Source organism: Ylistrum balloti, unplaced genomic scaffold (genome assembly GCF_031769215.1).
Source record: "Ylistrum balloti isolate Yb309-2 unplaced genomic scaffold, AGI_CSIRO_Ybal_v1 Utg370100, whole genome shotgun sequence".
Taxonomy (NCBI): Eukaryota; Metazoa; Mollusca; class Bivalvia; order Pectinida; family Pectinidae; genus Ylistrum; species Ylistrum balloti.
In genome coordinates, this window is record NW_026782127.1 from 425,144 (window position 1) to 442,565 (window position 17,422).

General features: G+C 36.5%; 1 protein-coding gene across 1 annotated transcript in view; it reads right to left on the reverse strand.

Moving 5' to 3' along the window:
* The window catches only part of LOC132550022 (E3 ubiquitin-protein ligase UBR5-like), a 54,751-nt gene that overhangs the window by 18,370 nt on the left and 18,959 nt on the right, over positions 1-17,422 (reverse strand). The window contains exons 20-32 of the mRNA XM_060214020.1: positions 16,057-16,213; positions 15,468-15,761; positions 14,959-15,199; positions 14,357-14,448; positions 13,554-13,700; positions 12,547-12,734; positions 9,725-9,851; positions 6,894-6,999; positions 4,460-4,626; positions 3,868-4,048; positions 3,142-3,315; positions 555-798; positions 217-366 (exon numbers count right to left, since the gene is read on the reverse strand). Coding sequence (XP_060070003.1) covers positions 217-366; positions 555-798; positions 3,142-3,315; positions 3,868-4,048; positions 4,460-4,626; positions 6,894-6,999; positions 9,725-9,851; positions 12,547-12,734; positions 13,554-13,700; positions 14,357-14,448; positions 14,959-15,199; positions 15,468-15,761; positions 16,057-16,213 — 2,268 coding nt within the window. The remainder of the gene's footprint in view (positions 1-216; positions 367-554; positions 799-3,141; positions 3,316-3,867; positions 4,049-4,459; positions 4,627-6,893; positions 7,000-9,724; positions 9,852-12,546; positions 12,735-13,553; positions 13,701-14,356; positions 14,449-14,958; positions 15,200-15,467; positions 15,762-16,056; positions 16,214-17,422) is intronic.

Below are 17,422 nucleotides of genomic sequence, written 5' to 3' on the forward strand. Positions count from 1 at the left end.
GGAGAGTGGAAAAACTGATGCCATTGGAAAGTTATGCCACAACAGAGAAAACTGATACTTTAAGCTCATACATGTAGAAGGATTTAGTCAGGTACTATTTGACCAGTATAAATCAGTCTGTGATATCCCTATATAAACTGTAGCATTTGAATTTTGAAATTATCAGCAGTGATTTACTATCAGATAGAAAGGCATGATATACTCTTCACTCAATACCTGATGTGTTACATCGCTCCAGCTGTTCGTCGATGTAGTTCATATCGTCTGCGTCATTTTGATCGCTTTGGTCACCTTCACTTTCATAGTCGTCCTCTTGATTGGATGATTCACCCGAGTCCTCAGAAAAGTGAGCTAGACTACCGAGACCTAAAACATGTCAAAGGCCAAAATATACAGCCCCCAGGACTGGCACTGACAAGTCTAACCAGATGTTTTATTATCACTGGTCTTCAAACTTTAATAAAATCTTGCATTCAAGATCAGAAACTATTTTTTTATAGCGTCCTATCATATGCGAATCATCGCAAAATTCCTGATTCAACATTTAAGCCTACCTGCATCTGAGCCTGCAGTTGCTGCAGTAACAGCACTGCGCTGTACACTGACGTTATCCTGGTTGCTATGACTACTATCACTGTCACTATCAGACTCAGCAAGAAGATCAAGGTCCATGTCACTTTCAGCAACACCTTCCTCCTGCTCGGCCTGGCCATGGTCAGCATCAGAGTGTTCTGATTGGTGGTCATCACGGTCGTCATGGTCACTTCCCTCATCTTCCCCTCCATCCACAACTTCAACCTATCCCAAACAGTAAAAGTAAATAGAGCTCAAAAAAGCATTTTCTTAAAATGATGCCTTTTATAAGAAATATCTTCAAAGACACTATTTACTGTTCTGTAGCGTCATTGATTTAGACACTAATTACTGTTCTATAACATCATTGATTTAGACACTATTAACTATTCTGTAACATCACTCATTTAGACACTATTTACTGTTTTGTAACATCATTGATTTAGACACTAATTACTGTTCTATAACATCATTGATTTAGACACTATTTACTGTTCTGTAACATCATTGATTTAGACACTATTAACTGTTCTGTAACATCATTGATTTAAACACTATTTACCGTTCTGTAACATCATTGATTTAGACACTATTTACCGTTCTGTAACATCATTGATTTAGACACTATTTACCGTTCTGTAACATCATTGATTTAAACACTATTTACCGTTCTGTAACATCATTGATTTAGACACTATTTACTGTTCTGTAACATCACTCATTTAGACACTATTTACTGTTCTGTAACATCACTCATTTAGACACTATTAACTGTTCTGTAACATCATTGATTTAGACACTATTACTGTTCTGTAACATCACTCATTTAGACACTATTACCGTTCTGTAACATCATTGATTTAGACACTATTTACTGTTCTGTAACATCATTGATTCAGACACTAATTACTGTTCTGTAACATCACTCATTTAAACACTATTTACTGTTCTGTAACATCACTCATTTAGACAATATTTACTGTTCTGTAACATCACTCATTTAGACACTATTTACTGTTCTGGAACATCATTGATTTAGACACTATTAACTGTTCTGTAACATCATTGATTTAGACACTATTTACTGTTCTGTAACATCACTCATTTAGACACTATTAAATGTTCTATAAATCATTGATTTAGACACTATTTACTGTTCTGTAACATCATTGATTTAGACACTATTACCGTTCTGTAACATCATTGATTTAGACACTATTTACTGTTCTGTAACATCATTGATTTAGACACTATGAACTTTTCTGTAACATCATTGATTTTGACACTATTACCGTTCTGTAACATCATTGATTTAGACACTTTTTACTGTTCTATAACATCATTGATTTAGACACTATTTACTGTTCTGTAACATCATTGATTTAGACACTATTAACTGTTCTGTAACATCACTCATTTAGACACTATTAACTGTTCTGTAACATCATTGATTTAGACACTATTAACTGTTCTGTAACATCACTCATTTAGACACTATTTACTGTTCTGTAACATCATTGATTTAGACACTATTAACTGTTCTGTAACATCATTGATTTAGACACTATTAACTGTTCTGTAACATCATTGATTTAGACACTATTACCATTCTGTAACATCATTGATTTTGACACTATTTACCGTTCTGTAACATCACTCATTTAGACACTTTTTACTGTTCTATAACATCAATGATTTAGACACTATTTACTGTTCTGTAACATCATTGATTTAGACACTATTACCGTTCTGTAACATCATTGATTTAGACACTATTTACTGTTCTGTAACATCATTGATTTAGACACTATTAACTGTTCTGTAACATCATTGATTTAGACACTATTAACTGTTCTGTAACATCACGCATTTAAACACTATTTACTGTTCTGTAACATCATTGATTTAGACACTATGAACTGTTCTGTAACATCATTGATTTAGACACTATTTACTGTTCTATAACATCATTGATTTAGACACTATTAACTGTTCTGTAACATCATTGATTTAGACACTATTTACCGTTCTGTAACATCATTGATTTAGACACTATTTACCGTTCAGTAACATCAATGATTTAGACACTATTTACCGTTCTATAACATCATTGATTTTTGTGGGGAATTTATTTTGGTTGATTCTGTGGGTACTCTGAAAAGACAATTTCTATGTCCAATAAATGATAAACAGATGAAACTTGAATGGATTTAATACTATTTAATACTTGTGAACTTGTAAGCATCCATGAAACAAGGTGCCAACAAAAAAAATATTTTTGGAAAACCACGAATTTCAACCCTGCATAGATATATGATTTTACAGAATACAGCTATGCTATCATGTTTTCTAGTGATCACACCAACAAATTTACACTGGCCTTTGGAGTATGTTTTAACATATCTTTTTACAAAATCTGAACATTTGTGTGATCAGATCAGGTCATGCTGTCTTATCAACAACCTGTGTAATGTGGACAACTGTGAGTAAAATTTAGTCAAAATGGAGTTCACGTGATACAAATTTATTGATTTGGTTTTTTTTCACTAAATTCCCTTTAGTTCTTACCTCTTCCACATCGGCTGCCATGATGTCATCGTCATCACGGTCCGTGTTGGGATGGGTTGGCTGACGACGGGCCTGGCTGGGGTGGGGGATGTAGGTTGTGACAGGGTGTGTATCAGTATCTGTGGGTTCGGATCGAGGGGGGATTGGGTCTACATTAAATACCTCTTCACTTCCCTGTAATACCATGAGTTTTCAAAGAATTTAACATTTTTACAAGTGGAATAAATACATTTCTTCAACTACTGGAATATAAAATACAATTTTAATCATTTCTTCAACTACCGGAATATAAAATACACGTTTTATCAGACTATCAATGAGATTATTTTATCCTAAAACATAATGGTTGGCTTTCCCTATTTTGTGTTTTTCCCCAATATCCACTTCCACCAAGGATGTGGTTTGGAAGTTTTGTTTTGATACATTATTTGATGCAATAACCTTAGGGATTAACACAGCTCTTCCTAGTCAAAGTCAGTCAGTGGGCTTATCACAAGACAAGGAAATAGCACAAGTTCATTAGTTACAGATACTAATATATACATTAGTGGGCTTATAATCAGACATAGAGTTATTGCATTATAACTTGGATAGTGACAAAATGTTCTGAGTTTTGAAATTGCCTTCAGTATCATAATATAGAGAAAAGCATAAATACCAACATTTTTGTATTAACTCTCATTCCTAACTATTGAAAATCTAAAATGTTCTCTGTGACCTCTATACCTGTATAGCCTCGCCGTTTGCCGACACAAGGGAAAATGGAGCTGTGGGTCGAGTCACACCCATTCGGACTGGGGCAATCAGGGAGTTGGCAATCTCACACAGTTCCTCGATAGCTATGTTTATCAAAGCCTGGAATGCTCTCTTACATTTCACAAGAGGCTGACATGATGTCAAGGTCGAGCTGTCAATCAGAAGGGGTCAATAATTCATATTTAGATTTAGTTCTTACCACATCCAAGAACAAAAGGTCATATATCATGTTTAAAAATCAATAATTAAAGAAAAATCCAAAATTTTACCAGGCTGAAGAGGGAGGAAGGAAACATGTTTTTCTGAGATTTCATCAATCATCAAAACATATCCAATATGTCCATTACCACCAACAGACAATGATTAAATTCCTTCTCCACTTTACAGTTATGGAATAATACCCAATTATTTGACACCTATCTATCTTGTGACACAGACTACTGTTAAGCCAAGCATCACAAACATCATCACAATGGGTAAAACATCCCACGATAACGCTTCACTATTACAAACTTTGCACCATGAAATTTAATTTTAACTTTCAACCACTGTCATTACTCACCTCTTTTTCTTATTAGTAGAAGGCGTCATTTCTACATTCAGGACAACAAATATTCTAGCAACAGAGCGTAAGAATCGTTGTGCTATAGTGCGAGCTTCTGCCTTTCTACCCTCCACGCTATCGTTTTGCATCTCACGAATCAATGTTGTAAGGAGGGTATCCAGCATCTATGAATGAATTATATATCAAACATTGTAACATTGATCAGTTTTATTTTTCTCTGTTGTATAGTCTTTGTCAGGAAAAAAAAATATAATGGTAATCCAGGACTTTTAAAGTCCTTTCCTACAAAACTAATCTATATATGGTCAAAACCTGGATAAGATTTTCTGATTTCAGTCTTCACATTTCATATGAAACTAAAATCCATGACAGAAGAAAACAATGAATTAAAATTTTAATTATCAATCTATACAAAATTTAAATAAGAATCAATCTTCCAAGAAGAAAACAAATCAGAATTATTCACATTTCATCATTTTTCAAAAGACGCCATAGCAAACTCAAGCATAAACCTATTTTCAGTTAGTTTTCAAGCATAAACTTAATTTGATCATTTTGCACTTTGTTTGTATGAGACCGCGTTTTCCATAATTTATCAACACAACCATCAAATGGATTTCACAGTATTTTGTATTGTACCACAGTGATGTTAGAAAGTAACACATCAATTCAAAGCTTAAAGTCATAGTCCATTATTATCTTATTCTTGTGACAGGCTTTGACCTTCTTTATAATAATGATTTCATACTTTCGAGATGGATATATGTCAAACAGACTTTTCCGGGCAAAGAATTATCATATCAATTACTTGGAAACTGATATTTTAGAACATACACCTAGATAATTCCCCCCTTCCCTCCTCCCATTTCCCCCTTCCTTCCTCCCACCTTTCCCTCTCCCCTCCCACTTTCCCCTTCCTCCTCCCATTTCCCCCTTCCTTAATCCCACCTTTCCCTCCCCCCTCCCACTTTCCCCTTCCCTCCTCCCACTTTCCCCCTTCCTCCTCCCACTTTTGCCCCTTCGCTCCTCCCACTTTTGCCCCTTCCTCCTCCTACTTTCCCCCTTCCTCCTCCCACTTTTGCCCCTTGCCTCCTCCCACTTTCCCCTTCCCTCCTCCCACTTTCCCCCTTCCTCCTCCCACTTTTGCCCCTTCCTCCTCCCACTTTCCCCCTTGCCTCCTCCCACTTTCCCCTTGCCTCCTCCCACTTTCCCCCTTCCTCCTCCCACTTTTGCCCCTTCCCTCCTCCCACTTTCCCCCTTCCTCCTCCCACTTTTGCCCCTTCCCTCCTCTCACTTTCCTCCTTCCCCCACCCACTTTTCCCCTCCCCCCTCCAACTTTTCCTTTCCCTCCTCCCACTATTCCCCCCTTCACTCCTCCCACTTTTCCCTTCCCCTCTCATTTTTCCCCTTCTCTCCTCCCACATTTCCCCTTCCTTCCTCCCACCTTTCCCTCCCCCCACCCACTTTTCCCCTTCCCCCTCCCACTTTTCCCATTACCTCAGTACTAGTAAGTTGTGATCAGAAACGCAGTTAATCTAGTATTTAATAACCTTACCTCAGTACTACACTTGACCAGTTAGTTGTGATAAGACACAGTAAATCCAGTATTGGATAACCTTACCTCAGTACTACACTTGACCAGTAAGTTGTGATCAGAAACGCAGTTAATCTAGTATTTGATAACCTTACCTCAGTACTACACTTGACCAGTTAGTTGTGATCAGAAACACAGTTAATCCAGTATTTGATAACCTTACCTCAGTACTACACTTGACCAGTAAGTTGTGATAAGACACAGTAAATCCAGTATTGGATAACCTTACCTCAGTACTACACTTGACCAGTAAGTTGTGATAAGACACAGAGTTAATCCAGTATTTGATAACCTTACCTCAGTACTACACTTGACCAGTTAGTTGTGATCAGAAACACAGTAAATCCAGTATTGGATAACCTTACCTCAGTACTACACTTGACCAGTTAGTTGTGATCAGAAACACAGTAAATCCAGTATTGGATAACCTTACCTCAGTACTACACTTGACCAGTTAGTTGTGATCAGAAACACAGTTAATCCAGTATTTGATAACCTTACCTCAGTACTACAATTGACCAGTAAGTTGTGATAAGACACAGTTAATCTAGTATTTGGTAACCTTACCTCAGTACTACACTTGACCAGTAAGTTGTGATAAGACACAGTAAATCCAGTATTGGATAACCTTACCTCAGTACTACACTTGACCAGTAAGTTGTGATAAGACACAGAGTTAATCCAGTATTTGATAACCTTACCTCAGTACTACACTTGACCAGTTAGTTGTGATCAGAAACACAGTAAATCCAGTATTGGATAACCTTACCTCAGTACTACACTTGACCAGTTAGTTGTGATCAGAAACACAGTTAATCCAGTATTTGATAACCTTACCTCAGTACTACACTTGACCAGCAGGTTGTGTGTGAATTTGTCCAGTCTGGCTGTCCCACTCTGACTATCCAAATACAGCTGATCCTCATACAACAGATCTGGTGAGCTACAACAGAGAATGTTTATTCTATACTTCAAGACTGATGTCCAATTCTTCTATACAATCTCATTTCACTTATATTCTGATTGTCATTTTTAATATCATATTGACATGAAAATAAAGCATATCCATAGCCAATACAATCAGTACACAGCTTTTAAAGAACTGGTACAAACATCTAAACTTCGGGTCAACTGTCTTGTCCAAGGACAGCACATGACAGCCCAGGATGGTCTGTGATCTCAGCTTTCAGAGAAAAACAAACTGCCCGGAGTAGGGAAAATCTAAACCTCCCGAGTAGGGAAAATCAAACCTCCGGAGTAGGGAAAACCAAACCTCCTGAGTACAGATAATCAAACCTCCGGAGTACGGATAATCAAACCTCCTGAGTACAGATTATCAAACCTCCGGAGTACAGATAATCAAACCTCCCGAGTATGGATAATCAAACCTCCCGAGTAGGGAAAATCAAACCTCCAGAGTACAGAAAATCAAACCTCCCGAGTATGGATAATCAAACCTCCCGAGTAGGGAAAATCAAACCTCCAGAGTACAGATAATCAAACCTCGCGAGTAGGGAAAATAAAACCTCCGGAGTAGGGAAAATCAAACATCCTGAGAAAAATCAAACCTCCGGAGTAGGGAAAATCAAACCTCCGGAGTACAGATAATCAAACCTCCCAAGTACATATAATCAAACCTCCAGAGTACAGATAATCAAACCTCCCGAGTATGGATAATCAAACCTCCCGAGTAGGGAAAATCAAACCTCCAGAGTACAGATAATCAAACCTCTGAAGTACAGATAATCAAACCTCCCGAGTACAGATAATCAAACCTCCTGAGTACAGATAATCAAACCTCCGGAGTACAGATAATCAAACCTCCGAAGTACAGATAATCAAACCTCCGGAGTACAGATAATCAAACCTCCGAAGTACAGATAATCAAACCTCCTGAGTACAGATAATCAAACCTCCGGAGTACAGATAATCAAACCTCCGGAGTACAGATAATCAAACCTCCCGAGTACGGAAAATCAAACCTCCCGAGTAGGGAAAATCAAACCTCCCGAGTACAGATAATCAAACCTCCCGAGTAGGGAAAATAAAACCTCCCGAGTAGAGATAATCAAACCTCCCGAGTAGGGAAAATCAAACCTCCCGAGTAGGGTAAATCAAACCTCCGGAGTACAGATAATCAAACCTCACACCTTAACTCTTCTATGTTGTATAATCGGACGGTCTACAGTCTGACTGATCTCCTACAGCTGAAATAATCTACAAGTCTGTTTATATTTTTTTTACTTTTTAAGGATTACTAAATCATTTACACTACAGTGAATCTTCACCTAACAACCACCTCAAAATTACGACCACCCTGTTATTACTTTTTTTCAGTCCCGTTTTTTTCCACTATATATCTTTGTATTGGTCACTTCAGTATTATGACCACCCCGCTATTCCGTATTACGACCACTACAGTCCCAACGACCACTAATTAACGATAATTGACCTCAGAATTACGACCAAGTTCTGACCAGTGATTAAAGTTTACCTGGTGGGCAGTGAACCACAAACCATGAGCATGTGTGTCATTCTCAACCATTGTTTTTGTAATGTGATACTGACTCTGTCACCAGGTGGCATTACACAAAGTAAACATCATTATCGGATAAACTTTGCCTACCCGTCTGAAACTGCGTGCCAGACATGTTTTAGTAGCGATCTATTGTTGGTTACTCATATATTGATAGATTGGTAGGTATGCTGTTAAACACCTTAGAAGCCCTGCATACCCAAAGGTGAATTATGTAGTCTCTTCAGCCTATATTCCTTTACTCGCACACGCTCACGTTGTCAAGGGTTTTTAACTGTTTTTGTAGCTATATTACACTCTTGACATCGTTTGAACAATAAAAAAACATATATATGTTCCAAATTTTGCACGACATATTTTCACTGTTACAAAACTCAGATGAACTTTATCAAGCAATGACGAAACTATGTAAACGAAACGAGCTATCGCGATTGGTAAAAAGGACTTACAGAATAGGAAGCTGTCCAGATTTGTAGCTCTTCGCAACTTTGTGCACTGGACTCTTTTTTAAGTAAAATGACAAATGAGTTGTACTGAGTGATACACCGACAGAGTTAATGTGTTTGTAAATTTATGTTAAAAATGAAGCGTTGGAAGACTTTATAGTGACTTCGTTAATGTTGTTACAAATACTGAGTAAACGTGTTTGTAAATTTATGTGAAAAAATTGAAAAATTAACATTGAATTCCTATTGAACTTAAAATTGATTATTTGTTTTCTTTTATTAAATGTTTACAATAGCAAATATACATGTATATTATGATATAAACTAAGGAATATATACATGTTAATTCTTTTGTCAATTCACCAATTTTATCTTTTTACATTTATTTAATAAAATTCAACCTTTTATATACAGTCTAGTTATTATTGTTGAATAATATACATGTACATTACTTAACAATATATATAGTCTTTATTTTAAACAGAGTTACAGTTCTTTGCGGTCAATCTCATCTATCTTGCTATTAAGACCACCTCACTATTAAGACCACTTTTGTCCAGTTCCTAAAATGGTCTTAATAGTGAGGTTTCATTGTATTACAATTCCCATTTCACAGCAGTGACCGTGACCCCGCTTCACAGCAGTGACCGTGACCCTGCTTTACAGCAGTGACAGTGACCCTATACCTGGTTCTTGACTGCTTCTTCCCACTTAGGATCATAGCCTTGACCGCTGTCCAGTCATTCAAGATCCGCTCCAGTGCACGTCGGCTGAACCGTGGAGGGTCAAGGTCATGCTCTGGCATTTCAACATCTAAAACAAAAACAAAGTAAAGATTAATAAATCATTAGAGACTGATCAATCTTCTATATAAACACCTCTCTATCAATGTTCTCTAACTTCTCAACAATTTGACAATACTTAACCTCTTCATATCGCTTTACTCATTCATAGAACTGTCTGCTTATTTTCTCAACAAGGTTTCAAAATAATACGATATTCATTGCTAAATTTCTTTATAAAGCATAAGGTGGTAGTGATGTTTACTGGGTATACAATACCTTATCCAATCATGTGAGAGTGAAAATATACCAAATAACATACAATGTCTGGTGAAGTTCTTCAAACTTCATCCCAATTCCAGGTCAAATATTGCTCAATCGATGTATTGGCATTACATCAACAATTGTTGTTATATCAAATACACAAGCAAATTCTGCCTTATCTGATAAATTCTGCCTTATCTGATAAATTCTGATAAATTCTGCCTTATCTGATAAATTCTGCCTTATCTGATAAATTCTGCCTTATCTGATAAATTCTGATAAATTCTGCCTTATCTGATAAATTCTGCCTTATCTGATAAATTCTGATAAATTCTGCATTATCTGATAAATTCTGCCTTATCTGATAAATTCTGCCTTATCTGATAAATTCTGCCTTATCTGATAAATTCTGCCTTATCTGATAAATTCTGATAAATTCTGCCTTATCTGATAAATTCTGCCTTATCTGATAAATTCTGCCTTATCTGATAAATCTGCTGCCTTATCTGATAAATTCTGCCTTATCTGATAAATTCTGCCTTATCTGATAAATTCTGCCTTATCTGATAAATTCTGCCTTATCTGATAAATTCTGCTGCCTTATCTGATAAATTCTGCTGCCTTATCTGATAAATTCTGCCTTATCTGATAAATTCTGCCTTATCTGATAAATTCTGCCTTATCTGATAAATTCTGCCTTATCTGATAAATTCTGCTGCCTTATCTGATAAATTCTGCCTTATCTGATAAATTCTGCCTTATCTGATAAATTCTGCCTTATCTGATAAATTCTGCTGCCTTATCTGATAAATTCTGCCTTATCTGATAAATTCTGCCTTATCTTGCCTTATCTGATAAATTCTGCCTTATCTGATAAATTCTGCCTTATCTGATAAATTCTGCCTTATCTGATAAATTCTGCCTTATCTGATAAATTCTGCCTTATCTGATAAATTCTGCATTATCTGATAAATTCTGCCTTATCTGATAAATTCTGCCTTATCTGATAAATTCTGATAAATTCTGCCTTATCTGATAAATTCTGCCTTATCTGATAAATTCTGCCTTATCCGACAAGGTCTCTTTCGCAGATTCCACTGATGCCAAAAGCCTTAAATGGCCATATAAAACCTAATTATGTCAAAACACACAAGTTTTAGAAGTTTTTAATATAAATCAAATACCATCATCATGTCGCAATACTCAGGTGTCAGATAAGGCAGGTTTTACAGTACGTACACAGTCAGTGTAGTTCTACATACATAGTTAAACCTAATGAAAACATTAATAAAGCAAGATATTAAAACACTTTTCATCACTACTTCAGTGTAGCAAAATATCAACAGCGTATTGTAAAACAAGTTACTGCCATTAGAGTTTTTATCACTCTTGTTGGCCCAGATGGAAGCTCAGTTGTTGTGGAGGGAGAGCAGAACAAGCCCACATGGTTGGGAAAGTGACAGGTGAGTGGGTTACTACCCTCTCCCCAAACCCAAAACAAAATAAAACAGCATAAATAATTTCAAGTATTTCAACTGAATCATTTCTAAAGCTTAAATATATTTGATTGCTGATATTTTCATACATAGGTGTCTTTTGTTCCACACAATGTTCATCCACAATGGTACAACAACGACTAAATTAAAAGTATACAATGTAACCTGTCTACTAAGGTCGCAGCAGAGAACAATTGATTTTACAACAATTTCACTATCAAATGTTTCAATTATTAAGAAAATGACACAAGTGGCCTTCATGGGCATGTTAACTTTGTAATTGAAATTAATTTTGATTAAAATGCAAATTTTAAGTGAAATCAGGCCATATTAAGCAGTTTTCTGTTCTATAGAGGTGGTGTTTGTAGAGATTTTGTTGCAATAGACATGTCCTTTATATATGATTTTGTTACACAAATATAGATGGTCCTTCTAGACAGGTATTTGTTATATAGCAATGGCTTCTGTTGACAGGTATCTGCTATATACAGATGGCCTTTACATACAGGTAATTGTACAATCTTTAATGCAAGTTTGAATCATGTTGTCTTATTTAAAATGGAAAAGGAAATGCAACATTGTTTACATTTGACCTTATAACTGTGATCTCGAAAAGGAATACTAATTGGAGACAGGACATACATTATGACAGTGTTTGTGGTAAGAATTTCCAGTTTAAATACAGAAAGCAGCATACATAAAGACAGGCTGACATAATTCTGAATGCCTCTGAACATTTCATGCAGACAACAAGATCAGTAGTAAAGCAAATTATACCTAATATGAAAGCAGATTGGTTACATTTTGTTGTAGCTAAAGTCTCACATAAGTTTGATTGTTATAGAATGTAAAAAAGGCCATGGTAGAATTAGCAGCAATGTCAGAATATGTTGTTAATATCAGAAACTACTGTAAATATCAGTGTCAGTGTGGGCGTGGCCCTGTGAAAAGTGGAATACTTATTACTTGTGGCTAGCTGTGATTTGCTAGCTTTGTTATATTTGTGTCCAGTGGGCCGTTGGGTCCACTGACCTATGTCAGGAAGGATCGGCTTGCGAGGGGCAGGCACTCGAGGCCGCGACGCCCGATACTGACGCTGCTCAACAACCTGTCGGCCCACAGTCTGAACAAGGAATAGTAGGATATTCTCTCCCCTGTATGAACATAAAAGAATAAAATAAGAACTGCTAAATATTTACATAGAAAGCTGACATTCTTGTGATAATTTTCCTGTACAACTGGTTTTGCCCTAAAAATAAAACAAAGATCAAACCACAACCCATATCTATGACTGCTTTCATGTAACCCAATGGAAATGGATCATCTGGCATGGAAACATTTCATGATAAACAAGTGCAGCTGTACCAATGTTGGAAATATTACATGATAAACAAGCCCTATCTATGACTGCTTTCATGTAACCCAATGGAAATGGATCATCTGGCATGGAAACATTTCATGATAAACAAGTGCAGCTGTACCAATGTTGGAAATATTACATGATAAACAAGTGCAGCTGTACCAATGTTGGAAATATTACATGATAAACAAGTGCAGCTGTACCAATGTTGGAAATATTACATGATAAACAAGTGCAGCTGTACCAACGTTGGAAATATTACATGATAAACAAGTGCAGCTGTACCAATGTTGGAAATATTACATGATAAACAAGTGCAGCTGTACCAATGTTGGAAATATTCCATGTAAATCTCAAACTGTATAATTTCCTGACATAAAACAATAAAACAACAGTAAGACATATTCCATTCTAACCCCTAATGTTCACATTTCCAGAAATATATGCATGCACCTACCCTACTTTATGCTAAAGTTTATCAATATTCATAGTAGCAGTGTAGGTAGAAATTAAAATAATTTCTCATTATTTTGCAATCAGACAAATTCCCAATTGGAATCAAACATTCTAAGCGCCAATACTTGTATCTGAATAAATACAGTTATATACTTACCTGCTATTAGGCAGTACGACAAGGTCAGTCTCTGACAGGAGTCGGTTGAGGAGGTCAAATCGTGGTCCTTGCTGTCCAGCGATGAGTGCCTTACATTTACATTTCTCCCAACAATCACAGTAGGCAGTTGGCGATGTCTTCTTCATCCTTAATAAGACAAAGAAATTAATTCATACCCTTCTATTTCTTCCAGTCATGTTTTTTTTTTTTTTTTTTTGGTTAAAGAGAGGGATGGCACCAACAATAGCAACTTTCATCTTCTTGGTTTAAGGAAGATACTTATTATGTACAGAATAATCTTTTAAGATAAAAATAGAAAATATCTCCAAGATTTGAATTGTGGACAAAATTTTATACAAGCTTCTAGCTTTTCTTCAAATCCTCCTTTCATATTTGAAATTGTATTTGAAATATGCAAAATGTCTGAAATAAAATATTGTTCAAACTCAAGACAGGTATGTCCCTACACATATTTATATGTAAACGAGTTTCATTATTTGACAAATTTCTATAAATAGTAATGATGACCCTGACCTCTGAATACTACAACAGGAACAAATTTATTTAATTCTCTTAAAAAAAATTTGAACAAAATTCTAACTTGAAAAATGGTTCCCTAACTTCTTTTCATGTTATTATGGCAGTGAAATCAATTTCATTATAACGAAAAGGTTTCTCTTTCATAATTTTATTTTCTGTGAATGATTCTTAGTTTACAAGTCTTCTGTTTTCATTCAAGGCGATGATAGGGTAGACTTTTCAGTCACATGCGAACTCTTCCAATGACTCAGCAATGCACTTACTTGCAGTCATGGCCCTTGTGGCAAACTCGAGCACACTCGGTACAGCAACAAAGTGAACCAGTAAGACCGCACGTTTTACACTCAAAGATATCCTGAAACATACGTAGCTTTTTCTTATACAATATCAATATAAACTGTAATCTGAAAAATCTGACACACAGTAAGAAATCAGGATTTGGTTGGATTTTACAGGGTGTTGGAAGTCAGAGTTTTGTTTTTTTACATTCTAGGTCTAGGAAATATCCTTTAACTGTTCATATAACCTACGTCATTTACAAGGAGAAAAAATAAGCACAACTGAAACTGACACAAGTAAATTTTAAAAGGGCTTTTAACAAAATGTTCACACATTTTTCTATTTACATCTGGAGATACAACTCTATTGTCATTTGTGTTGATTTCTGGTTCACTATTGTTAACTCTGTCACTGACTTCAACCATTTAATGTACAAAAGATACCTGTCATTCATCAGCAAAATTCTTGAATTTCGTTTAACATTGTCAACACATCACTGTGCATTAGACAGTTTTAGAGTCAGGGTCAACAATATGACATTGTAGTTTCAGATCAACAATGATGTAAATCGGGGTGAAAATCTAACCTGCTTGATGTGTTCTCGACCAGTCCAGGTAAAACTACAGGTGTCATTACAACACAACACCTGTAGTGGTGAATTATCTAGACTTGATCCAGTCGGGTAGATCATACTCATCAATGATGGTTTGTCAAGTTCTCCAGAGTTATTGGTGGCAATCCTTTTGGCACATTCGAATAGAGTTATGGCCCCTGCATAGGCACATCCTTTTACAGCTTGCATGAATGGTGTACAGCCTTCAGCATTCCTATCATACAAAGTAATAATCACAAACAACTGGTAATCACCTGTACAACACTCTTCTCTTCCTAAACTTAAATGGTGAATTTTCAAACAAACAAAAAATTTCCTTGTGTCTCTCAACTCTATTTAGATATTAGTCAACATTTTGAAGGGAAATTGCAGGAACACATGCTTACAAATTTTGCCTTCCTAGGATCAATTTCTTTTTGTAAACAATACCTTACATGTAATCAAGTAAACATCCTCATGTAGAAATGATATTGCAGACCTACCTAGCAGACATTAGGTCACGAAGATGAGGCTGCAGAGACGGTGAATCACACAACAGACGCAGCATCTGTACAGCAATGGTCCTGCGTTCCTTTTCCTCCAGTTTAACTGGTGCCATGGAGATGGTGCTAACCTCTGGGTACAGTGACTCGTAACTAGGAGGCGGGTCTGGGTTCCAGGAGATATTTGGCGTTGCTATGGCAGCCTCATCCCTTTCCTCTCTTTCTCTGACCTCCATCCCACTAACAGCTCGGGCAGCAGATGAGGCTCGGCGCATCATCTCCCGCAGGGTCACACTGTTATGAACACAAGGGAAAAACATATGTTGAGTACTTCACTATTCAAGAATACTCAATAGGGTCCGATTTCCCATTCTTTTTTTTTTTAATTTGCAATGCTCATAACAACTGCTATTAAATTATACAAATTATAAACAAAAGAATTAAGTTTCAATAAAGCTAAGAAACATACAATAAAATCACTTTCTCAATATCACTGACTTACAAATCTGGGTAAAAGAAATCTTCCTTAATATTCAGAAAATTTATTTTCCTCTTTCCTAATAATCAGAAAGTGAGTGTGAGACCTTACCTGCGGGAGCTGGGGTCTGTAGTGGAGCGTGATTGTATGGCAGCAAGGGCATCTACAGCACTGCTGACAGCGTTGATGGCCTCCAGTGCGGATGTGAAGGCACTGGTTGTAGTCGTGGTAGGAGTAGTTGTAGTCGTTGTCCCTGCTGCCGCAGTATCTAGAGAAACATAAACAAATTTATGATTTGAATACACCCAAATTCATCTATCCTGAAATTTTGAATTCCGGATTTCAAACTACAGAATACTTTCTTCCTCCATTATATATTTGCATCTTTGCTTTGTATATTTTATTTGACCTTAATAAAAGATCATCAATAAACCTTCTGTCAGTGATTTAGTCAGCCTTCAGGTAAAGATGTCTATGGTATTTAGTCAGCCTTCAGGTAAAGATGTCTATGGTATTTAGTCAGCTTTCAGGTAAAGATGTCTATGGTATTGACGGTCAGCCTTCAGGTAAAGATGTCTATGGTATTTAGTCAGCCTTCAGGTAAAGATGTCTATGGTATTTAGTCAGCCTTCAGGTAAAGATGTCTATGGTATTTAGTCAGCCTTCAGGTAAAGATGTCTATGGTATTTAGTCAGCCTTCAGGTAAAGATGTCTATGGTATTTAGTCAGCCTTCAGGTAAAGATGTCTATGGTATTGACGGTCAGCCTTCAGGTAAAGATGTCTATGGTATTTAGTCAGCCTTCAGGTAAAGATGTCTATGGTATTTAGTCAGCCTTCAGGTAAAGATGTCTATGGTATTTAGTCAGCTTTCAGGTAAAGATGTCTATGGTATTGACGGTCAGCCTTCAGGTAAAGATGTCTATGGTATTTAGTCAGCCTTCAGGTAAAGATGTCTATGGTATTTAGTCAGCCTTCAGGTAAAGATGTCTATGGTATTTAGTCAGCCTTCAGGTAAAGATGTCTATGGTATTTAGTCAGCCTTCAGGTAAATATGTCTATGGTATTGAAGGTCTGCCTTCAGGTAAAGATGTCTATGGTATTTAGTCAGCCTTCAGGTAAAGATGTCTATGGTATTGACGGTCAGCCTTCAGGTAAAGATGTCTATGGTATTGACGGTCAGCCTTCAGGTAAAGATGTCTATGGTATTGACGGTCAGCCTTCAGGTAAAGATGTCTATGGTATTGAAGGTCAGCCTTCAGGTAAAGATGTCTATGGTATTGACGGTCAGCCTTCAGGTAAAGATGTCTATGGTATTGACGGTCAGCCTTCAGGTAAAGATGTCTATGGCATTTAGTCAGCCTTCAGTTAAAGATGTCTATGGTATTAACGGTCAGCCTTCAGGTAAAGATGTCTATGGTATTGTTGGTCAGCCTTCAGGTAAAGATGTCTATGGTATTGAAGGTCAGCCTTCAGGTA